The 26,619-nt window shown below is 42.5% G+C and overlaps 1 protein-coding gene across 1 annotated transcript; it reads left to right on the top strand.

Annotated features, from left to right (window-relative positions):
• Nucleotides 1-306: 306 nt before the first annotated feature.
• On the top strand, nt 307-25,908 carry LOC139449332 (sodium- and chloride-dependent glycine transporter 2-like). The gene is made up of 15 exons (XM_071230644.1): nt 307-511; nt 6,530-6,650; nt 10,924-11,055; nt 12,228-12,449; nt 13,264-13,429; nt 16,268-16,406; nt 17,230-17,364; nt 18,157-18,260; nt 18,383-18,507; nt 19,625-19,737; nt 20,607-20,738; nt 21,265-21,364; nt 22,448-22,548; nt 23,494-23,649; nt 24,681-25,908. Exons 1-15 carry the CDS (start codon nt 500-502, stop codon nt 24,846-24,848), a joined length of 1,926 nt encoding a protein of 641 aa, XP_071086745.1. The 5' UTR covers nt 307-499; the 3' UTR covers nt 24,849-25,908.
• Nucleotides 25,909-26,619: the final 711 nt, after the last annotated feature.

Genomic DNA, 26,619 nt, shown 5'->3' with positions numbered 1-26,619 from the left:
ATTATATCGATCATGTCAACAGCTGATAGGTTGGTTTGTTGTTTAACGCCGCACTCAGCAATATTACAGCTATCCCGATCCCAACTGATAACGATACTCCCCCAAAATAACTATCAATGTTCATGCAGTTGCAAACCTAACCTCTTTATGACTTTATGATCTGGTCGTAAACTGAGCATGCTATAAACTGATACATCCGGGGATTATAAAAAGGTGTATGCCACTTTGACTTACAGAAACTCAGCACAGTATGGCCTGTGATATCGGCCATTGAACCCGTGCTAACAGTCAGAGCGCAGCCGCCTCCAATAATGAATATGCACGTTTCTGAGTGATCGCCAACCCGGTCTCAGTTCCACGACCCGGGACCCAGGCGAGGTGTGTGCATTGGAGTGTAAACACGCTTACATCGGCGGAACTCTCTCATCACACTGGATCCCGTAGCGGAGGGGGCAGGACGGACATCACAGCGAACAGAGGATTGTTACCGAATCTCACCATGGCTGGGCAGGTAGGTCTATCAATATCATTTAGTAATACATATTTGATGAAATACCCCAACATATATTTGGAAAATACAATGATTTTTTTATTCATTTGGTGTTACATGAGATTGATCATGTTCTGTTTTACAAGAAATAATGACACTAAAAGAACGAAAAAGTTGTATAGATAATCAATGTTTTCTTTTTGTTTATATGTACAGTACAGTAAGTTTCAGTACAATTAAAAGCTGCCTTTTTGATCCAAATCCGAAATCTCGCTTTGACAGAATAAAGATTTTGTTAAAATAAAAACTATCTGAGAGATAAATTCAAGTAATAATCATAATATATAATCTATCAATTTCCCAAAAAATTAACTCATCAATCTAGACAAAACACAACACCAGCAGGGCGATGTGGGTTTGGGGAGAATATAGTTACTGCGATCATCTTATGGTCATAATGGATTTATTCTGATAAAATATCATAACATGGAAGATGGAAGAAGAACTTGTATATATATACATACAAGCCGCTTTCCTTCTCACGACACGATGACAGAGAACAGTAAACCTGTTGATAGACACACCCAATCTCAATTCAAATCAGATCTTAGATCTCGCTAGGCTACACCATAAATCTCAGGACATTCCATTTCGTGTCACGTCAGAGTGATCATTCTTCAACTTTGGCCGACCAATGAAATCACTGACATTATGTCGACATTAGCCAATCGGGGAGCAGCTTTATCGAGATTTACGACTCTAGTTTCAAATGGCGATTTCATTTTCCAGACTACGCTTTTGAAACTATTTTGACAAAGTTATCGATTCAAAATTTAAAAGCTGAACAAAAGAAAATTGTGGAATGTCTGATAGATGGCCAGGACTGTATGGCAGTATTTCTCACGGGCTATGGAAGTCTTCAGTTTCAAATGTGTGTCTCATAGAAACCGAGAGATACATATACAGTCCGCGTTGTCGTTCGGAGTGACCCATGGTCCGATCATGACCTTTCCGAGCTTGCATGATTAGAAAACACACTCGGACTTTCACTTTCGCGATGTCGCACTGACACTCTGATTGTCGATGAAAAATCGTTCTGGCATGTACGGGGATATCCGCAGAACTTTGCATTATGCAACGGTAGCGAGCACGGAGACCTGATTATAATGAGTTTGTAGACAAACCGATTTAAAAAGGGTTGCAACCATACGGTGTCGAAATGTGAACGCGAGAGACAGTCATCCTTGACTGTCGCCGTAACAGATTAAATTTAGAGTAAGAGACATGGTGACACTTATGTTATGTATAATACCATGTATAAGAATGTTATGTATAATACCATGTATAAGAATGTTATGTATAATACCATGTATAAGACTGTTCTGTACAGAGTCCTGGCAACAGGCTTCTTATGTATCTATTATTGTATTGTGTCTCATTAGCCTTATGGCTGGGCGTTACATTTAATTTATATATCCATTTATTGTATATATACACAGCTTATGTGACGCGTGACACAAATAAACTTTCTCCAGATGTGGAGAAACAGCAAGGTCATAAGGTATTTACCATCATGCCGACGGACTCAGTATACAGTGACGCGACAATACCTTAGCTGTATGCAATATTTGCAGATGCATTTTAGGAAAATACCTGTTAGTGTATGCGCTGATTATTTGTTTTACTACAATGAGCCAGAAAACATTAAATGGGCGTTCGTTCATTGTTTGACACAAGCAACCCCCCTAAAAAACAAAAAAACAAAACAAAAACCTCCAAAAAACCCAAACAAACAAATAAACGGATGCAATTTGATTACTGCTAATAAGATCAGGAAGACTATGTGAGGTGTGGTTGGGGTGTGGGGTGGGTGGTGTGGGGTTGGGGTTGCTCTTCTGTTACTTAAGTGACGGGTCACAGACAGGAGCGAGTTGTGGTGTCTGCGATTATATCATTCGGGCCACTGACCACACTCAACCAAGTCACCAGTCCATTTCTCTTTTAAACCCTGGTGTAAAAAAACACCTCAAAGTACCGGAGTTTGCCTCTCTACAGCTTCCCAGTTCAATACATATATATTATGGCTGATTGCTATGGGTGTCCACTTGTACCATGCATAGCGGGAAGCGGGCGAGTTGATCTGGTGAAAACCTACATTCACTTTGAAATGACAATGACAACGTTAATTAGTGATAGCTTTTTACTTGTGCAATTAACACAGGAAATGGACAAGACACATGCAGCGTGATTTGACTCCATGCAAATATACAACGTTATATGTTTGACCATGCAAACTTCTCGTACATTAATAACCGCCTTGTGTCCAGAACAGCCTGATCAGATGCGCACTTAAAGGATAAAGAAATCCATCGAACTATAACCAGTGACGTGAAGATCTGAAGTAACACGTGATCTATAAACATCTCAGAATTCTCTTTCTACACGAAATTACCTCTAAGACCTTACGTGCAGAAAACTAAGTGTTAAATTTACCAGTTAGGCCTTACCAACAAATTCTCGTGACGCTAAAATAGCACAATCATATAAGCCTCGGTGTGAGATAAGCAGCACTTGAAAAGTCCGCTCGATGGCTACCTTTGAGGATTTGGAAAGTTGTTTACCCATCTTATGACCCACCTTGAAAAGCCATGCATAGCCACAATGCGCTCAGCGTTAAAATGTAAATCAATCTACGTATAACAATCATCCAGGCAATAACATGGGTACAATTCTGTCAGTTCTTTTACTCGCAGGCGAAACACACGATCTGGTCTCACGCCAAATTAGTCACTGTGGAATGGCCTTTGCCTTTTCAATTGACTTTGTTGTGGTTTACGGCCTTCCCATTGAATCCCACACGTGATACATTCAATGCTCCGCATACTGAAGCAGGTTTGCTCACAATCAAATAAGCGTTGTCATAATAAATAGTGTTTTTCATGTAGAGAGCAACTGTCTCAAGTTCAAATATTCTCGCATGATTTTCCGATCATGATACCAGTATGAGAATACCTCCAGGAAACCCCCTTCATCAGAGTAAATGTATTATTGTACGACCCACCAAAACAAACCTTCTATTAATTCCTAGTGGCATTAGGAATAATGTTGCGTTTGTAAGCGATCTCGTCACGACAACTCGTTTAACAACTTGCTTACATAATCCACGTAGTACCATTATCAACAATTTCTAAACCTCGGTTTGCTGTCACAGCTGACAACACTCTATAATTCTACATCACAATAGCAACTCTGCCGTTCTCAAATGTGCCGAGCTTATTAATATGACTTTTTTTTCGAAAGTTAGACATACCCAAAAATATAAAAATGCTGTTAACCCTTACATCTACAGGTAAACAGTTTCCGTTGCGCTATAATACGGCGCATCATAAGGTGGTCTAAGCCAGACTGAAATAATTCATTTCATGAAATTACAAAACCTGTCAGTCATTTCGTGAAATACTAATACGGCTAGTCAGTTCTTGAAGTTACTAATACGGCTAGTCAGTTCGTGAAGTTACTAATACGGCTAGTCAGTTCGTGAAGTTACTAATACGGCTAGTCAGTTCGTGAAGTTACTAATACGGCTAGTCAGCTCGTGAAGTTACTAATACGGCTAGTCAGTTCGTGAAGTTACTAATACGGCTAGTCAGTTCGTGAAGTTACTAATACGGCAAGTCAGTTCGTGAAGAAACTAATACGGCTAGTCAGTTCGTGAAGTTACTAATACGGCTAGTCAGTTCGTGAAGTTACTAATACGGCTAGTCAGTTCGTGAAGTTACTAATACGGCTAGTCAGTTCGTGAATTTACCAATACGGTAGTCAATTCGTGAAGTTACTAATACGGCTAGTCAGTTCGTGAAGTTACTTATACGACAAGTCAGTTCGTGAAGTTACTAATACGGCTAGTCAGTTCGTGAATTTACCAATACGGCTGGTCAGTTCGTGAAGTTACCAATACGGCTAGTCAGTTCGTGAAGTTACCAATACGGCTGGTCAGTTCGTGAAGTTACCAATACGGCTAGTCAGTTCGTGAATTTACCAATACGGCTGGTCAGTTCGTGAAGTTACCAATACGGCTGGTCAGTTCGTGAATTTACCAATACGGCTGGTCAGTTCGTGAAGTTACCAATACGGCTAGTCAGTTCGTGAAGTTACCAATACGGCTGGTCAGTTCGTGAAGTTACCAATACGGCTAGTCAGTTCGTGAAGTTACCAATACGGCTAGTCAGTTCGTGAAGTTACCAATACGGCTAGTCAGTTCGTGAAGTTACCAATACGGCTAGTCAGTTCGTGAAGTTACTAATACGGCTAGTCAGTTCGTGAAGTTACTAATACGGCTAGTCAATTCGTGAAGTTACTAATACGGCAAGTCAGTTCGTGAAGAAACTAATACGGCTAGTCAGTTCGTGAAGTTACTAATACGGCTAGTCAGTTCGTGAAGTTACTAATACGGCTAGTCAGTTCGTGAAGTTACTAATACGGCTAGTCAGTTCGTGAAGTTACCAATACGGTAGTCAATTCGTGAAGTTACTAATACGGCTAGTCAGTTCGTGAAGTTACTTATACGACAAGTCAGTTCGTGAAGTTACTAATACGGCTAGTCAGTTCGTGAATTTACCAGTACGGCTCGTCAGTTCGTGAAGTTACCAATACGGCTAGTCAGTTCGTGAAGTTACCAATACGGCTGGTCAGTTCGTGAAGTTACCAATACGGCTAGTCAGTTCGTGAATTTACCAATACGGCTGGTCAGTTCGTGAAGTTACTAATACGGCTGGTCAGTTCGTGAATTTACCAATACGGCTGGTCAGTTCGTGAAGTTACCAATACGGCTAGTCAGTTCGTGAAGTTACCAATACGGCTAGTCAGTTCGTGAAGTTACCAATACGGCTCGTCAGTTCGTGAAGTTACCAATACGGCTGGTCAGTTCGTGAAGTTACTAATACGGCTCGTCAGTTCGTGAAGTTACCAATACGACTGGTCAGTTCGTGAAGTTACCAATACGGCTAGTCAGTTCGTGAAGTGACTTACCATCTGAGTCGTTCATGAAATTACTAAAATATGAGTTTCTGTTTTACATTCACTGACTGATAACATTCAGTAATTAACATCATTCACGATCAAACAACACTCGCTAATTACTACAAATAGTTGTAGCTTTTTAATTCGTCTGGCCCAGTTACTTTGGCCATACGACAATTGGTCTAAACTAGATTCACGCGAAGAGCCGATGATCAGTGCCCATTGCTTGGTCCCAATGCTAGGTCGATGGTCCCAATGACTCTTTGACAAGAAGGGGCTTCACACACAAAAATATATAAATATTCGAAATAAAATACTGGACTCGAGGAAAGAGGAAGAGGTTGGCGAGGAGGAAAACACATATTTACAGTACACGTATCAGTCTGTAGTCCAGGACATGTGGGGGCACGGGTGGCCCAGTCATCTAAGTCGCCGCGATTCACTGTGCATAGTTGCGTCCCTTGGGCACGCCAGAAACCTATTATTGTGAGCTTTGTCAGGACCATACCCGTGCTCGTGGGTTTCACCGAAGTGGTTAGCGTCTGAGACCTGCATCACTTCGGGCTTTCCTCTCACATTAAGCTGACACGCCGTGATATAAATGGAATAATGTTATAGGCAGCGTTAAACACGACCCACTCACTCATTTTGGAATGACATGTTTATTATTAATTATGTGGATTATATATGCCTGGTCAATACATTCACTTACAGTATCTTTAGGTGACATTTTAGAGGTTGTAGTAGCAAGTTGTATGAAGGAAGGGTTGCTTTATATTTAAAGTCCTTTATTCGTATTTGTATACTTTGATTCTATTGAAAGAATAAAGATCTTGAAGTCCATGCAAATCATGTCTTCATCACTTCATCACCAGTGTTACCAGGATACCACGTCGTAATTACACCCCCTCCCCCACCCCACCCCCCAAACACATCATCACATACTCATTTACTCTCTCATTCACTCACTGATACAGTTCCTATTTCCCCACTCTTTCACTCATTCTCTGTTGTTGCCAGGAGACGGAAGAGCGCGGCAACTGGAGCCGGAAGATGGACTTCATGCTGTCCTGTATAGGGTTCGCTGTCGGTCTCGGCAATGTGTGGAGGTTCCCTTATCTGTGCTACAGGAATGGAGGAGGTAGGTGTGGAACCCGCTAGTTGTACCCAATGGCTGTCCAAATCTGAAACAGACAAATGTCACTTGAAGACTTCTGATAGGCTATTATTTTGTCACAAATCCGCATTGGGATGTCCTGACGATCTAACATAGCCTTTCAATCTTCGTTCACGGTCTCAATAAACAGCGTGTATCGTGTCAACAAAGAGGCATCACACTCACACCTTTGATAAACCATCTACCACTAAAATCCTAAAATTAGCAAAGATTTCGATTTTCAAGTTAGATAATAAATATCATGTTCGACCGTGTAGAGATTGCATTCATAATTTACTGCATAGATGGTAAATTCAGGTCTACTTATTTTTTAGGTGTAAAAATGTGCTTTCAGTGTAAGCAGCTGCTTTTCTGCTACACTTGTAGGTTCCACCCTGAAAACTAACAAGTTCTATGTAACGAGGGTTTTGTCTCGTGATGGCTGGCAAGGACGGATCTGACATTTTTAAAAGGGAGGGGTTTAAAACATCAAAATTCTCTCTCAGTCAGTTTTACTGCTTACAAAATACTACATTTGGTTCTTAAAAGTACAGATTCGTAGTATCCCCACAGTCCCATCACCAAACCTACATTCCGACATATTTGAAAGATGATGAAAGCTAACATATTCATTGTGGATATCAAATATTCTGCTTGCTACTCGACCTTTTGTCAAACACACGGATACACGGAGTATAGTGACGGACGCCTGATAGAGAATTAGGTCAAACATGGATACACCCGAGTATAGTGACGGACACCTGACAGAGTTGGGTCAAACATGGATACACTCGAGTATAGTGACGGACGCCTGATAGAGAATTAGGTCAAACATGGATATACTCGAGTATAGTGACGGACACCTGATAGAGAGTTGGATCAAACATGGATAAACTCGAATATAGTGACGGACACCTGATAGAGATTTGGGTCAAACATGGATACACTCGAGTATAGTGATAGACTCCTGATAGAGAGTTGGGTCAGACATGGATACACTCAAGTATAGTGACAGACACCTGATAGAATTGTGTCAAACATGGATACACTCGAGTATAGTGACGGACACCTGATAGACATGATAGAGTTGGAACAAAACATGGATACACCCGAGTATAGTGACGGACACCTGACAGAGTTGGGTCAAACATGGATACACTCGAGTATAGTGACGGACACCTGACAGAGAGTTGGGTCAAACATGGATACACTCGAGTATAGTGACGGACACCTGATAGAGAGTTGGGTCAAACATGGATACACTCGAGTATAGTGACGGACACCTGACAGAGAGTTGGGTCAAACATGGATACACTCGAGTATAGTGACGGACACCTGATAGAGTTGGGTCAAACATGGATACACTCAAGTATAGTGACGGACACCTGATAGAGTTTGGACAAAACATGGATACACCCGAGTATAGTGACGGACACCTGATAGAGAGTTGGGTCAAACATGGAAACACTCGAGTATAGTGACGGACACCTGACAGAGTTGGGACAAAACATGAATACACTCGAGTATAGTGACGGACACCTGATAGTGTTGGGACAAAACATGGATACACTCGAGTATAGTGACGGATACCTGATAGTGTTGGGACAAAACATGGATACACTCAAGTATAGTGACGGACACCTACTAGAGAGTTGGGTCAAACACGAACGAGATTCTCATCAACATCTCCTCGAGTACTTCGTGATGGTGTTGCAGTGGGTGTTGCGTGACGGGTACGTCGTGCCGAGGTACAAAACGTCAGATGTTTATGGACATTTGCACTTGGCAAATGGGTCCATTATCTGTAAATCTGTCCCCTCGAAAGATCTAAATGTGTGTCGCCATGTGTGTCACCTGTGAATTCATTTGAGGTTGAAATAAAAATAAAAATATAAAACTCCAGTCCAGATCAATCCAGCGATGAAGGGAAACTAGCGGTATAAAACAAGTCCAATTATCTTAAATCACCACGTCTAAGGACGAACACTCCTTATATGGCATCTCCAGGTATGATACATACACTGAGATGGCATTCCCATGAAGGATATATACACTGAGATGGCATCTCCAGGTAGGATACATACACTGAGATGGCATTCCCATGTTGGATATATACACTGATATGACATCCCCATATGTAGCATATATACACTGATATGACATCCCCAATATAGGATATATAGACTGAGATATCATCCCCATGTAAGATACATACACTGAGATAACATTACACTGAGGTGGTATCCAATGTAGGATATATACACTGAGATGGCATATGTAGGATATATACACTGAGGTGGTATCCAATGTAGGATATATACACTGAGATGGCATCCAATGTAGGATATATACACTGAGGTGGTATCCAATGTAGGATATATACACTGAGATGGCATCCAATGTAGGATATATACACTGAGGTGGTATCCAATGTAGGATATATACACTGAGATGGTATCCAATGTAGGATATATACACTGAGATGGCATCCAATGTAGGATATATACACTGAGGTGGTATCCAATGTAGGATATATACACTGAGATGACATCCAATGTAGGGTATATACACTGAGGTGGTATCCAATGTAGGATATATACACTGAGATGGTATCCAATGTAGGATGTATACACTGAGGTGGCATCCAATGTAGGATATATACACTGAGATGGCATCCAGTGTAGGATATATACACTGAGATGGTATCCAATGTAGGATATATACACTGAGATGGCATCCAATGTAGGATATATACACTGAGATGGCATCCAATGTAGGATATATACACTGAGATGACATCCAATGTAGGATATATACACTGAGATGGCATCCAATGAAGGATATATACAATGATATGACATCCAATGTAGGATATATACACTGAGATGGTATCCGCAATGTTGGTTATATACACTGAGATGGCATCCCCAGGTAGGAAATACTCACTGAGATTGAGACTACGTCCAGTCTTTATCATTTCCACTAACCCTGACGTTTATATGCCACCGAGATTATTGTGGGGGTATTTTGTCCCACTCAAAGGACTTTTAGGAGTCAAGTGAGTTCGCAGGACACTTGACACTTGACACTTGAAATTGAAACCAACAATTAATGTCACCATAAACAGCACTTGGAGATATCCGAGTGGGGTTTAGCTGGGTGTAGTTGGGTGTAGCCATGTCTGTCGGGTGTAGCTGGATGTTGTTGGGTGTAGCCATGTATGTCGGGTGTAGCTGGGTGTTGTTGGGTGTAGCCATGTCTGTCGGGTGTAGCTGGATGTTGTTGGGTGTAGCCATGTATGTCGGGTGTAGCTGAGTGTTGTTGGGTGTAGCCATGTATGTCGGGTGTAGCTGAGTGTTGTTGGGTGTAGCCATGTATATTGGGTGTAGCTGGATGTTGTTGGGTGTAGCCATGTATGTCGGGTGTAGCTGGATGTTGTTGTGTGTAGCCATGTATGTCGGGTGTAGCTGGGTGTTGTTGGGTGTAGCCATTCGGGTTTAGCTGGGTGTAGTTGGGTGTAGCCATGTATGTCGGGTTTAGCTGGGTGTAGTTGGGTGTAGCCATGTATGTCGGGTGTAGCTGGATGTTGATGGGTGTAGCCATGTATGTCGGGTGTAGCTGGATGTTGATGGGTGTAGCCATGTATGTCGGGTGTAGCTGGATGTTGATGGGTGTAGCCATGTATGTCGGGTGTAGCTGGATGTTGATGGGTGTAGCCACGTATGTCGGGTGTAGCTGGATGTTGATGGGTGTAGCCATGTATGTCGGGTGTAGCTGGATGTTGATGGGTGTAGCCATGTATGTCGGGTGTAGCTGGGTGTTGTTGGGTGTAGCCATGTATGTCGGGTGTAGCTGGGTGTAGCTGGGTGTAGCTTGGTGTTGTCGGGCCTAGTTGGGTGTAGTCGGGTTTAGTCGGGTGTAGCCGGGTTTGGTTGGATGTAGCCAGGTGTGTCAGGTCTAGTCGGGTTTAGTCAGGTGTAGTCGGGTGTGGTTGGGTGTAGTCGGGTGTGGTTGGGTGTAGTCGGGTGAAGTCAGGTGTAGTCGGTTGTAGTCGGGTGTGCTTGGGTACAGTCGGGCACCGTAAGGTATAATCAGGTGTAGTCAGATGTAGTCGGGTGTAGTCGGTTGTAGTTTGGTGTTGTCTGGTGTAGCAAGATGTAGTCGGGTGTAGCTGGTTGAGTCGGGTGTAGTCGGGTGTAGTCACCTGTAGTCGGGTGTAGTCAAGTGTACCCGGTGTGACTGTAGTCATCTGTTCCAGCCACCTTCCTCATCCCCTACCTCATCATGTTGGTCCTGGCTGGACTCCCACTGTTCTACCTGGAGCTCGCCCTGGGGCAGTTCGCCTCTGAAGGCCCCATCACGGTATGGAAGATCAGCCCTGCCTTTACAGGTGAGTTACATGTACTACTACTACTACTACTACTACTACTACTGCTGCTGCTGCTGCTGCTGCTGCTGCTACTACTACTACTACTACTACTACAGCTGCTGCTACTACTACTACTACTACTGCTGCTGCTGCTGCTACTACTACTACTACTACTACTCCTGCTGCTGCTGCTACTACTACTACTGCTGCTGCTGCTACTACTACTCCTGCTGCTGCTGCTACTACTACTACTACTACTCCTGCTGCTGCTGCTACTACTACTACTACTACTGCTGCTGCTACTGCTACTGCTACTGCTACTGCTACTACTACTACTACTACTGCTACTACTACTACTACTACTGCTACTACTACTACTACCACCACTACTATTAATACTAATACTAATACTGTCACTACATATTTTTAAATGCTTGTTTTTTATGTTCTGTACAACTGTGCCGCTTTGTTGTATTGGTAGACTCGGAACAGTCTTTTTTTCTTTTTTGGAGTTATAACTTTTGCATATACATGTTGCCGTTGTTATATGGCAGACGAGATTATTGTTTTGTCAAGAGTGTCAGGGGGCAACAAATAATTGAAGCGCTAGTGAAATGTTGAGTGCTGATTTGAACAGTGACCAGGAATTGTGATCAGGGAAACGTGCCAAGCTTGATCGGATGAGGAGTTTCGGAATGTGAAAGTTTCAAGGAAGCTGGATGTACCTATATGAGTGCGACACAGGCGAACTGAGCACATTTACCACCTGACTTGTGTCTCCTCTACTTGCCAAGTGCGGACTGGATACCGATCTGAAAACACCGAATTTCTGCCAGCTTCCAACACTATTTAACAGGCCAAGGAGACAGGCCACTTACAAGACATTCGACAGTGATTACATTCTGGACATTCTTCAGTGCACTGACCTATTATCGGGGTTGTGACCTATTGCTGCAGTTACCTATCTGACCCATTGTATTACCCGTCTCGAGTGTGTGCTTAAAACTATGCGTTCAAATATTTATTGATTGTTCATGGATCCTGCATGGTAAGTTACTTACTCCAGAATTTTTATCATTAAGGGCTTTGTAGGTTAACTTTTGCGCTTCAATTTGGAAATCATCATCCAATCAATACAGTTTTAACATGTTGCCCAGTCTCTTTACTTACCTGACCACTGATTTCCCTCACAGGTATTGGGTTCGGCATGCTGACCATCAGCGGCATGGTATGCATCTACTACAACGTCATCATCATGTACTCCATCTACTACATGTTTGTCAGCTTCGTCAACCTCGACGACACTGTTCCCTGGGAGACGTGTAACAACACGTGGAACACCATGGCGTGCAGGAAGGAGCCCTACCCTGCCCTGGACACCATGGACGAGGGCAACAAGACCATGACGTTGTTTGGTAAAGGACTAAATGATATTCTGGGGAATCGAACCCGGGCCTTCGATGTGACGAACGATGTAACCACTGGGGTGCCTACAGTCCAAGTCCCCAAACAGGTTAAATAGGGGTTGTAGGAACAGAGATAGACACAGTTGCAACATCAGGCGCAGGTTACATTAATGACTTATTCGAAGATGAATCATGGGTAAATGATGAGTTTTCAACAAGGCAAACATTTGTTTCTATATATCTCTGAAATGATTCGATACAGTAATTCAGGTAATGCAGTTTGAAATATGATAAAGCCAACAAAGCATATTTAATGAAGTACTTAGAAATCATGATGTGGTCCAAGTATCGGGGGGGGGGGGGGGGGCGATCGGGTAGCCTAGTGGTTAAAGTGCTCGCTCGACACGCCGAAGACCCGGGTTCGATTCCCGACATGGGTACAATGTGTGAGCCCATTTCTGGTGTCCCCCGCCGTGATATTGCTGGAATATTGCTAAAAGCGGCGTAAAACCATACTCACTCACTCACTCACTCACTCCAAGTATCCAGAATGCTCTTCTATACTTAAATGGTTTCCAAACGTTTAAAGTCAATATATCAATCAGCTTTAAATACATATGCCTTAAGAGTGTTCGTTTTCTTATCTCAGTCACGTGAAGGAAATGGAGGCAAGCTAAACTTAAACGTGGTATCAACCTTCACTCACGAATATTGAATAATGATGGCGGTGTGTGTTGAAACCGGAATTCTTCCCCTTGCCAGTTTACGGAAGCTAAAGCATAGGTTCCAATGAACACATTGCTTAGATGTTTTCTTACTACAGATGAGATCTACAAGAAGCCATGTGTAGAAAACCTCCTCCAAAACATCTCTGCCGTCTACAACACCAGCTTAACCAACATTACTCAGCTTAACTCCACCATGATCCAGAACGACGTCACCAAGAGCTGCATGATCAAGTACACCACGGCTAGTGCAGAATACTGGGAGTAAGAATTACTTGTGTTCTTGTGTTATAAGTTCATGCCTATATGTCCATCCGAATTCTACATACACTTTACCTCTGATACAGATATACAAAACGCAATGCGTTGATTCGCTGGGTATAAGATTCTGCAACTGTGTAATACTGGACAGACATGGAAACCTCCATCAACTAAACTTTATGTCCCTTTTATAATCTGACTACAGACAATTTCATTATCTCATAACTGCTGTGGTTTGACAGAAACATCTGATATAAATGTGAGGTCTTTCGCGATCCAAAATGGTCAAAACTTGTTTCTGACAAAGATTTTGTGAGTTTCCGGATCAGTAGCACAAAATATGAGGCTTTCTTTCTGTGGCATCGCCTCACGGGGCACAACATCGATAACAAGGAAAGCATCTGTGATGTTTAATTTTTGTTCGTTGGTTCGCCGGTTGGTTTGGTGTTTATCACCGCACTCAGCAATATTCCAGCTGTATGTCGGCGGTCTGTAAATAATCAAGTCTGGACCTGACAATCCAGTGATTGACATCACGAGCATCGATCCACGCAGTTGGGATCGATGACATGCATCAACCAAGTCAGCGAGCCTGACCACCCGATCCTGTTAGTCGCCTTTTACGACAAGCACGGTCGCCTTTTACGGCAAGCATGGGTTGCTGAAGAGATATTCCACCCCGGATCTTCACGGGTCTCTTGTTCGTAGTCAGGTTATTTCTCTCAACGTGACCACATTGTACATAACGTATACTCGGAAAATGTGAAGAAATGGGTCTTTTCGCCAGGCTAATATGTTTACATATGCTTGCCACACAAAGATTTCATATGATACACACACCTAAAAAACGTTAAGCATACCTTTTCTTTATTTTCATCTCGAAGTGTATGTATCTTTTGGAAATATCTAATTATGACTTTGTTCTTAGTGTGATGACTGTCTGAATTAACATCAATACGTGCTGGAATAAGAATGTATTATGTACTTTTAGTGACTGGAAAGTCTCCATTTTGTTGGTAATGTTAGTGTTATTCCTGTGTTGTGGATACGGATTCTTGTGAATCTAAAATATCTAGACTCATGTATTCAGGCATGGTAATATATTATCTGTGTACTGGCACATATATGACACAGGAACACGACCTCCTTCCCAGCTGTTTTCGAACAGTGGCGTCCTTCAAATCTTCAAATTGCAGGTGACCGCCTCTGTGGTCTAATGGTAGAGCGTCCGCCCGGAGAACGGAATGTTCGGGGTTCGATCCCAAGCCGCGTCATACCAAAAGACGTTAAAAGATGGTACTTGTTGTTACCCTGTCTGGCGCTCGGCATTAAGGGGCAAAAACAAGGACTGGTCGGCTCGGAGTCAGTATACTGTGTCTGAGTGGGGTATTCATGTTAAACTGCGGCATGGTATCTCAGTGTGCTAGCACTATAAATCGGCACCAGTCCTAGCACGTCGCTATATAAGTGCCATAATCTTGGACGCGACGTTAAACCCCATTCCACCACCACCTCAAATTGCAGGTGATCTCAGCTGATGCGACTTAAATAACCGTCATTCGTGGTCATGGTAGGGATTTTACGCGCGCTTCAAATTTCCTACCCTTGTGCTAGGTGTTTCTGTAACTGCTACATTTGAGTAAAGAATGTGAACGAAATCATGTATCACTAATACCTTCCTGACGGGAAGCAGATGTTTAGATACGGGAGGTAGCTTATGACGTTCGAACTCACCGGATGTTATCGTGTCAATGACGTGATACGCGAAGTTAATAGTCGAGCGGACGAAAATTAACGAACCCGCGAAGGATTCTTTTGGGACGATGAAGAGGGTTGATGGAATCCGAGTTATGTACATTTGACTCTATTTAATTTAGAGAATCGATACTTCTTTCCTTGCGCAGTGAGTCATATTAGTAACACGAACACAGATTGTAGAAAGTAATTATTGACGGGTGGTAACCCCGGAAAATCATCTGTCGAGTGAGTGAGTGAATGAGTGCGGATGGTTTTACGCCGCTTTTAGCAACAATCCAGCTATGTTACGGTGGGGGACACCAGAAATTATACCCATGTGGGGAATCGAACCCGGGCCTTCGATGTGACGAACGCTGCAACAACCAGGGTGCCTACAGTCCCAGTCCCCAGGTTGTAAAGGGGTTGTAGGAGATAGACACGAGTTGCAACATCAGGCGCAGGTTTCATTAATGACTTATTCGTAGATGAATCATGGAAAAATGATGAATTTTCAACAAGGCAAACATTTTTTGTCTCAGTTTATATATCGCATTTCAGTAGCTAAAGGGGGATAACTCTTCAGAACTAGTTTGTCCGGATTTGCAGTTTTTTGTTGTCTGTAGTGACAATTTATCCAAACTGACCTGATGTTCTTATAAGCGTAGCGGGGGCACGTGGTTCTGTGCGTAGCGCACAGGTGACAAATCAGGTGAAGTTACACAACGTCGGTCGCGATGAGTCCTTGGATGGGTGACCGAGTTTCGGCAGCCTGGCTCTTGTGTGTGTCTTGGGCTTCGGTCCTGCCCCACACTGAAGCACATGTAACCCATGTGTATCCTTGGGCAAGTGATATTTTTCTAAAAGTGCCTCTGTTCACTCAGCATAGAATGGGTACCCGGTAGGATGAGGTTGTTAAACTTCTAGCGTCAAACAGACAGCTTGGGTTGTATGGTCCCCATTGAGCTGAGAATGAATGTTGAGTGCAAACTGATCCAGTGACCGGGGTAATAATAGAGTTTGAGTATGCCCCTTTGTGGTGGAAATATGCACGTTAGAAACGGCCTGTTATAATACAGTGGGTCATACTTTACATTCCCCTTGCAGGCGCTATGTTCTCCGTGTCCACGAAGCTGATGGCTTTGAAGATATGGGTGGCTTCAGTTTGAAGAACGCCGTTACGCTGTTCTTCGCCTGGATCCTCATCTTCTTCTGTCTGATGAAGGGAGTCAAGTCATCGGGCAAGGTAAAGTGTTGCTACTGACTGTTGTGACGTCACTACATGTCCGCTAACCGTCACACTTTCTCTCATTTTCCCTTTCCATCACTGCCCCCACAGCAAGTCGTTGTGCAGAGTTCAGCAGCGTTAAAATCCAGATCTTTTGTTCGAATCCCAAATTCACCTTGATTATGATCCTTGGTTTGTTAGCACAACATCTGTGCTCGGGGTTTTTTGCTATACACATCGATCGCGATCTTCGTCACTATGGGATTTCCTCCCAAATTAAGCAGACCCGCCGTGATACACCAATAACAGTTCAAAGAGTAACGCTCACTTACTCACATTCATCTTATTTTCACAGGTTCTCTTTCATTATCCCCGAGCTCATTCACTGACCTCTTTATACTCATGAAGGAAAAGGGTGAGTGAGTGAGTTGAGTTTAACGCCGCTTCTAACAGCATTCCAGTGTCAGCTTAATGTGGGAGGAAAGCCCGAAGTGATGCAGGATGTGTGTTACTTTGCTGAAACCCACGAGCTTGGGTGTGGTGCAGACATACCTACAAACGTGATCGCGGCGAACCGGGATTAGTACCCACGATCATAGGTTTCTGGCGTGCCCAAGGGACGCAACTCTGCACAGAGTATTGCGGCGCCTTTGACGACAGGTCCAATCGATGAAGGGACAAGAAGTAGCAAAAATAGATCGTGACAAAATAGAAGTTGCTAGCCCAAAACAACCTTCGTGTTTCAAATTCAACAAACCTCTAAATGCCAATCAAAGCATTCGCCGGAATGCTGCTAAGTGCGGCGTAAAACATCATTCACCCACCCATGCATGTGTTCCAGGTCGTGTACTTCACCGCCACCTTCCCCTACGTCATCCTCATCGTCCTTCTGATCCGAGGTCTCACCCTGCCTGGCTATGAAAAGGGAATCGCGTTCTACATGATCCCTGTCCCAGAGAAGCTGAAGAACGCTAAGGTGAGTATTTCGTCCATGCAGGATTGTGTACAACTCTGCGTGATGTGCCTACGTATTGATCAGTACCCTGTAGGTTCGCCCCGTCTCTATCTGTCGTCTATATGTCACTCCACCTCTTAATCCGTAGTCTGTATGTCACTCCACGTCGTAATCCGTAGTCTGTATGTCACTCCACGTCGTAATCCATATTCTATATGTAATTCCATAGTAATTCTGAAGGTAAACATCTGACACCACGGTTGATTCTTCACGTCAGCATACTTTTGCTGCATTATTACGTATAGATCGTATATGGAGCAATCACCAGTTCATAGTTACTGTTTAAACTTGTCTTACATAATACAGGACTGAAACTTGTATGATAATTGGCACGGATTTCTTCCCCTACGAGTCGTATGTCTTCCATGAGCAGTTTAAGCATTCCACCGCAATCAATAATTGACATGACTGAATGAGTTGGGAGAATGGGTTGTACAATAATACCTATGGTTTGGGGACTCGGGGTAAGAATTGGTCAACCATGCTGGTTGCAAGAGACGACTTAGTGGATCGGGTAGCCAGGCCCTGTTACTTTGCTGGGCGCGTGTCATCGAACACTGACGATCGTTGTTCACAATATCAATCACTGGATTGTCTGAACTCGACACCCACGCACGCACACACACACACGCACGCACGCACGCACGCACGCACGCACGCACGCACGCACGCACACACACACACAAGCAATCACAAGCAATCACAAGCAATGGATAGTTTAATGTTATGTGTTTTCATTGTCTTTTCGTGTAGGTATGGGGAGACGCTGCCAGCCAGATCTTCTACTCTCTTGGGCCAGCATGGGGCGGTCTGCTCACCATGTCCAGCTACAACAAGTTCAAGAACAATTGTCAACGGTGAGTTCTGGTTCGAGTCCCTCCCACACTGACCCTTCTACCCATGGTAATGTTTAGTATTGACATGAACTTTTACCCATGGTAATGTTTAGTATTGACATGAACCCGGGATGTCTTTGCAGGGACGCTGTTATCGTAGCGCTGATCAACTGTGGAACAAGCATCTTTGCCGGGTTTGCCATCTTCTCCCTGCTTGGGTTCATGGCCCACATCACTAACAGACCAGTGGAGAGTGTTGTTGACTCAGGTAATGTGTACACCTTTGCCATAGAAGTATTCACTTTGTGTTCGTGTCCAACATGTACGTCATCTGAACACCGCCACACGGTGGGGCAGTCTTCATCACAGTGGTTGAGGCCGCCTCCGTGGTCTAGTGGTATATCGTCCGTCCGGAGAACGGAAGGTCCGGGGTTCGATCCCCTGCCGCGTCATACCAAAAGACGTTAAAAGATGGTACTTGTTGTTACCCTGTCTGACGCTCGGCATTAAGGGGCAAAAACAAGGACTGGTCGGCTCGGAGTCAGTATACTGTGTCTGAGTGGGGTATTCATGTTGAACTGAGGCATCAGTTCGGACCAGTACAAGCAGCCATACACGCGTGCATGCACGTCGCTATATAAGTGCAATAGTCTTGGACGCAACGTTAAACCCAATTTCACCTCACCTCACCAACATGTACAGGAGAGGTCTATTATGCCACAGACCTAAAAAATTCATCTCACCCGTACTTCTACATTGGAACCTCGTTATTCCGTGCCCCGTTAGTCAGGAACGCTGCTATGCCGGACGAACACTGTCCTGCTGGACAATGTAAAAGTACTGGGAGATTTCTACTTTTATGGGAATCGATTTATCCGGACGATTTGAATAGATATGACCCCGCCCGAATTTAGAGGATAACAATATACATGACACATTGCAGAAAATGCTTAATGTAATTCTAAATACGCAAGGGCGACATATATATTTCACCACATCAATGAACACATACTATTCAAGTCAACACACAACACAAAAGTCAACACACAACACAGCAGTTAACAAACACACGCTCATCCTCTCCTTACACGTGAAGAGTGAGCGAGTGAGCTGAGTTTAACAGTATTCCAGTTATATCGCGGCTTCACGTGAAGGGGGGACAGATGGATGATGGCCCAGCCGTCTTAGGCACCGAAATTTGATGTGCAGAGTTGCGTCCCTATTGTGTACCAGGATCCTCTGATCGTGGGTTCCCTTAAACATACCTATCATTACGGAAACACTATTTAAAGCTGCATTGTCTAACACACTCACTCAACGAAAGGTCCTAGTTTTCTATTCACTGTGGAATGTTTATATTGAAACTGTTATTTCCTTTCAAATAGGTCCCGGCTTAGCGTTTATTGCCTACCCAGAAGGCATTGCACAACTTCCGGTGTCTTCTATTTGGGCCTTCATGTTCTTCTTCATGTTGCTGACGCTGGGCCTTGACAGCCAGGTAGGACACGTCGCCATCACTTGCTTAAAATTTACTCCGATATATGTACAGTGAAACCTGTTCACCTCACTGTTACTGTTTTGAATCTCCATATACTGGAAAAGGAAACATAACCACTTTAGACCCAGTATCGCTTAATTCGAAATATTTTACTGGGAACGGTTTTGTCCGGTTAAACGGGTTCACCATTAATAGCTAATTTGAACAGTCCTCAGTGCTGAAATAAGCGAGTTCTGAAGGTCATGCTGAAATATTGACGTCCCGATGAATGCATGTACAACATCTAAATCCTCCCATCAACCCAAGATAGGATATATATCTTCATCAAGTAGCTGTTCTCTACTACAGAATCCTTACTCCGAGCTTAATACCTTCGGACTTGGGACAATGTCTGTGTAGCAGGGAGTGGAGTCGTCTCACAGATGACATCCTTACCTTGTCAGCTTGCTGGCGGGGTTAACCTCTTTGGTCATATGGAAAAGGCGTCCGACCTCGGTCAGAAGGTCTGTGGTTCGAATCCCATCACGGGACTCGGAAATTTTATGACCGCTACATCTGCACCAAATGCTTTCCAAAGTCATGATAATATTGTTCAACCTTTTCTTCTTGGCATATTGATATATTTCATACTATTTACAACTGCCCTTTCTATGTTGAAAAGTACATGTCTTGTAGGTGCTGAGAGTGCAACATTACTTGCACCTCAGATACAATTGTGCAGTAGGGTAGCCAAGTACATAAAGTGGTCGCTCGACACACAAAACTCCCAGCTTCCATTCCTAACATTAGTACACTGTGTGAAACCTTTTCCTTGTATTCTCTGTCATGGTACAGCAGGAATATTGCTCACCAACCCTCTTTATACACAGTTCGTCATGATGGAGACTGTCATCAGTGGTATCTCCGACGTCTTCCCGAAATACCTCCGGAAACACAAGGCACTCTTCACCCTCTTCTGCTGCCTCATCGGCTTCCTCCTGGGGCTGCCTCAAGTCACAAAGGTACGGCCAAACTCACTGATTCTATGTATATATTTTTGAAACAAACGACGAATGGGAGGCCCCGAGTGTTTTATTCTCCCTGCAGTGTTTTATTGTACGATAAAGGACGGCCACAAGTGTGTTATTTCTTACATGAGATATCATTTTGCACGGTTTCTTAAAGGATAATGATAAAATGTACAAGCTTAAAAATATTTACTCTTATTTTAATATTAATAATAGTGAGAATCCGACCCTGGCAATGTCGGACAAGTCCATTTCATGCAATATATTGTAAAACATGGGCTGGAACTACGAAATAACATGTTGAGTGGAAATTCAGAATTTTAATTACCTTACCCTAGAAAGTCCTCATGATTATGACCGGTTGTTAAATGAATGTTATACTTTTATAATTTTTGTTGTATCTCACAATCTGTAAATTCTCACCAACTGTATTTATCTGAACTTGTATATGGGCCGATGGCCTTTGATACAATAAACGTCTTTGACTTGACTTGACTATATATATTCTCTTTTCCTGTAGGGTGGTATTTACATGCTACAACTGATGGACTGGTACTCTGGCAGCTACAACCTGATGCTGGTGGCTCTGGCCGAGATTATATGCATCATGTACGTCTATGGTGAGTGACGACAAGTAATCGTATGAAAATTGTTAGGCATCGGACTCAGTACTCAGTTTCACCCTGGGAAATACCTGTTTAATAACTAGACTGTTCCACTGAATGCGTCTGTAGTTCAATGCATAAGACATGACACTCCCGACATTTTGAGGGCAACTGTACATTATCAGGCAAATGTAACTCATGTATGACGTCGGTGAGTTTCAGAATTTAGGAGTTTTGTTGCTTTGAATATACAGCTCCGTTGAGAAAAAAAGTGGCACAGATGTGACGGATGTGTGTGTGGATGTCAGGATCTGTTTGAGTTGTCTGTCCATGTGAATGCTAACAGTGTTGCTTTGCACTCCCACATTACAATGACATACTGTTCAAAGAGACATTGAACAGAACGTGATCCTCCAATATTGACAGTTGACAAAGTATTGGAAATCAAAAGTATAAAACATGTTCTACGAATGTTGTTATATTGGGTTACAGCAACATGTAGATATGCATGCCACAGCATTTCTTCACCGTTTGACACATACCTCAAAAGATATGTACATCCATAAATGGCATTGTTCCTTGTCCAGTTCTAGAAAAGCAAATTAATACACTACTTTTAAGACTACTATTATAATAGAACCTTATCTATTAGGTGCCAATTTACATAAGTATAGAACCGCTCTTTCTTGATTTCGTTGTGTCTCACATAATCAATGTAGTAGAACAGGCAGATATGAAGATATTACAAGAGAACATAGACTTTGTAGGATTTGTTAAACTGATTATATTGGAGATGAGTATCACTTTGTATGTGTATGTCCGGCGTATAATGATTTAAGAGCAAAATATCTAAATAACTGTTTCTACCACAACCCAAACGGTAACACATTTCGTAAATTAATGACATGTGATTGTACAGAATATATGAGAAAGTTATCAGTGTTCATTTATCATGCAATGAAACTAATAAAATGTACGAATGTGTAACACGCCCCAGACAATGTACTGTTGGCCTTTAGCCTCATCAGTACCATGAATAGAGATTGATTGACAGTTGATGTTATTTGTCATTTTAATCCCAAAGTTCACTTTTCCCAGGCTTCAGGAACTTCATGTGTGACATCGAGATGATGGTCGGCAGTAAGCCCAATGTCTACTGGCTCGCCAACTGGCTCTTCCTCACGCCCGTTGTTATTATTGTAAGTAATCAAAACACATTGCAGTATAAACACTGAAACCTAACTCGGTTTATAATGCCAGCTGACGCACATCACCCGATGTCTCAACACTTACTTTTGAATTTTCATGGCATTTTGTCGATTTACTCGTGTCATAATATTAGAAGCCTGTTCTTAATCCTCTCTTCTGCTTTCCTATGTTAAACTGTCCTCACTGCTCTGGATGGTCTCTTCTGGTATCCAATGTTAAACTATCCCCACAGCTCCAGTTCTCTTCCTCCGGTATCCTCTGCTAAACTGTCCCATGGCTCTAGTTCTCTTCCTCTGGTATCCTCTGTTAAACTGCCATCATTGCTCGAGTTCTTTTCCTCTGGTATCCTGTGCTAAAGTGTCATCACGGCTCTAGTTTCCCCCCTCTGGTATCCTGTGCTAAACTGTCATCACGGCTCTAGTTTCCTCCCTCTGGTATCCTCTGTTAAATTGTCATCACGGCTCTAGTTTTCCCCCTCTGGTATCCTCTGTTAAACTGTCATCACGGCTCTAGTTTCCCCCCTCTGGTATCCTATGTTAAATTGTCATCACTACTCTAGTTTCCCCCCTCTGGTATCCTATGCTAAACTGTCCCACCTGCTCTAGCTCTTTTCCTCTGGTATCCTATGCTAAACTGTCGTCACGGCTCTAGTTTTCCCCCCTCTGGTATCCTCTGTTAAATTGTCATCACGGCTCTAGTTCTTTACCTCTGGTATCCTCTGTAAAACTGCCATCACTACTCTAGTTTCCCCCCTCTGGTATCCTATGCTAAACTGTCATCACGGCTCTAGTTCTCCTCCTCTGGTATCCTATGCTAAACTGTCCCCACTGTTCTAGTTCTCCTGCTCTGTTAGCATCTCATGTTAAATTTCCCTTCTCGTTTCCCTGCTTCATCTCGTTTGGTATCCGATGTTAAGCGTTCCTTATCTGTTTTAGTTCATCGTGGTGATGTCGGCCACCCAATACACGCCTGCCTACTACGGCGACTACGTGTTCCCTGACTGGGCTCAGGGCCTAGGATGGTGCATGGTCGTGTCTCCAATCCTCTGGATCATCATCATCATGATCATTCAGGTCATCCGCTACGGACCGGTGAGTACAGACGAGGGAGTTCTAGGAAGATATACATAGTACATTACAGTGGGGCGGTTAAGGAGAAAATTGTGCACATTGGGTTAAAAGCACCAGGCCTTGCACACTTATAAATTGAACCATTCGGAACACTTCTGGATATGGATCCACCTCAGCAGCACCTCCTGGTGGTAGAAAATCCAAGATGGCCGCCAAAATGATGCCAATCTATGCTCAATATATCATAATTATCTCGTCAAGGTACACTTATATCCATAGTTATATGAATTAATTGCAACAATGCTGTTTATAATTCAAGTATAATTTGCAGCGGTCCTTGGTGATAGAAAATTCAAGATGGCGACCAACATGGTTTAAATTTCTTATGATGCCAATTTATACTCAATATATCATTGATTAACTATCTTGTCAAGGTATCCATATATCCATATATAATTCAAATCTGATATGCAGCGCCCCCTGGTAGTGACAACAATCCAAAATGGCCTTCAATATGTCTGAATTTTCAGAAATTGTCCATTTCTACAGCAGATATAGATATTATTTGATATCTTTTAACTTCGGATAAGTTGATAAAAATGACATTGTAGAAATGACTCTATTTATTATTATATAAATGGTAAAATAAGAAATATTCTCCCAAGTATTTAAAAGATGTCTTGTTTTAGAGAACAATTTAATGAAGGCATCTATTCATTGATAAAGGGCAGTTTTAGCCTTAACCGTCACACCATACTTGTACCGAATTCCAGCTGCGTGTTGAGTGTTAATCAAAGCGACAAAACCCTTTCTATAATGATACGAAATCGATTGTACGATTCCGACTGTATTATGAGCTTGTGTTTATGAATCACAATCAAACAGAGATTACTAGGTGTATGCGAAAAGGTGAGCCTACCCTATCGCCGGTACCCGTCAACATGCAAAGACAGGCATGGAAGCAGTGAATACCATAAAACGGTACCCGCTCTCTCCAATGTGTCTTTCATCTCACTTGATGTATAATGAAACAATTCCGTGTCCCTATCTAGGCAAAGGCTTTCCGAGCGACACCAAGTTGGGGACCCGCTAATCCTGAGGACAGGACCGGCAGATACGCCACCACCTCAACCTTCGACGACGTCATTGTCGAAAAGCCACCATTGCCTTACACAAATGAAGGCACGGAAAATCCAGTCTTCTACAGCGAAAAGTTGTAATGTAAGACTTCCAGTGGACGACCAGTAGGAAACGACTATACTGGACCCTGAAATACTCAACATCCAAACCAGAGGATTTATGGAAACGTTACCAACTGGGGCTGAGAAAATCTTGTTCTCTACAATGTACTCAGTTTTCGCTCATTTTCTATTTTGCTTATTTTACTTTGAAATACTCAATTGTCTCTCAATAAACATATACAGGTAAACTGTCACTTGAACTGATTTCGATGACGGCAAAATAGTCACAAGAGTAAATATGGAAATGGATTTCATTGACTGTTTGGTTTTGGTTGTTAGAAACATATTTTTTTAACAGATGCTTCGTGTTTCATGTTGGTTCATATTTCAATATATAAACTTTCTAAACATATGATAGGGATACACTTATATCTATTACATTTTGGTAAATCACTGTCCTTGACTTTGTTGAGCAAGATGGAACATGACAGACTTACTAATGGAACATGAATATAAAGGCCATATGTTTATGGCCACTGTTGAATCATTGTAAAAAGACAATGGTGACGTCAGGCGATCGCGGCTGGGCATATCCTATCATATCTACAACATGCTTTATGAACTTGAAATCAACTTTTTATTCCCATGCTATATGCATATATCATGTTCCTCTGGTGTGAAGTCAGGATGACATATCCCTATCATATGTTGAGTAATATTACAACATATGTCATAGTGTGCACATGTATGTACATACCTCTCTCTGTCGTGATCTTTATGAGTTAAATATAGGAAAGCAATAACACTTATGTATATATTTGACCTTAATATAATTAGTTTAACTTGAGGTTACACTTGTCTATTTGCATATTTCAGTATCCCGAATATTCTGTGCCCCCTTCCCTGGTAACATCCACCCAAATGGAAAACTACCTGAATCTAATATTTCATCTTTCAAATTCACCATGTGACACTATTTATATTCATCGTGGATGATAATTTCTATGTTCTGTAAAGGTCCGTGATAAACGCTTGTAATCTGTGTTTGTTTGTCTAATTGTTCTAAAATTTATTTTGTAAAAAAGCCATTGTCAGCACATACTCTTGTTTGTTGTTATCTAACTTCTGACCTGACTTCGTACCACAAGTCGACAAAAGACTACAAAACTCAAACCAACTCATCGGCGATGGATACCGCTCAGCTCAATATCATGCCAGTCAACAGAAACAAGTGATATCACTGTTGGATTTCACTTGGGGTAATGATAGAACACAGATATAAAGAAAACTTCACACATTCGTTGACAAGGTAGAAAACTCCACCATTACTTCCGGTCGATTCTAACCAACGAGCTTGTTGAAGCTAAAGGCCAAGGACACCGTGTGACGGCTACAGCACATTTCTTCCGACAATGAGCAGTAAAACATCTCCGCTACTGATATCGTCCACCTTTGTTTTTTGTCTTTCATAAATACAGCCAACTGATACGATCACTACCATGATACAGTGTTAATGAAAAACAGACCCTTCGGGTCAGAACAAGTTGAACTCAAAAGCAGTGAATAATAATGTTTGTCCGAATCAAAGTTAGTCAAAACAACCTCCACCCTATACCAGGATACGATTTATCTGAGATAAAGTTGACGTGATTGCCTGCGGGGAATATCATACGATCAAGTATGTACAGAACGACTGAGTGAAATACACCAGATGTTGACAGTGACATTAAACAATAGTTTTCAAACTAAGAAACAATAACACCAACAATATCAAGTGTTAGTTGTTCGTGCAGATGCAATAATATGAACA

Source organism: Haliotis cracherodii, unplaced genomic scaffold (genome assembly GCF_022045235.1).
Source record: "Haliotis cracherodii isolate W230 unplaced genomic scaffold, xgHalCrac1.p SCAF_8, whole genome shotgun sequence".
NCBI classification, from domain to species: Eukaryota; Metazoa; Mollusca; class Gastropoda; order Lepetellida; family Haliotidae; genus Haliotis; species Haliotis cracherodii.
The sequence above is the reverse complement of the archived record's forward strand: the minus strand, read 5'-3'. Positions and strand labels throughout refer to the sequence as shown.

Bases quoted from the DNA above. Each gene is read 5' to 3' on its own strand.
- LOC139449332 (XM_071230644.1), top strand. The intron at 17,365-18,156 runs GTGAGTATTTCG...CTTTTCGTGTAG, and splicing joins AGAAGCTGAAGAACGCTAAG to GTATGGGGAGACGCTGCCAG. The intron at 22,549-23,493 runs GTAAGTAATCAA...TATCTGTTTTAG, and splicing joins TCACGCCCGTTGTTATTATT to TTCATCGTGGTGATGTCGGC.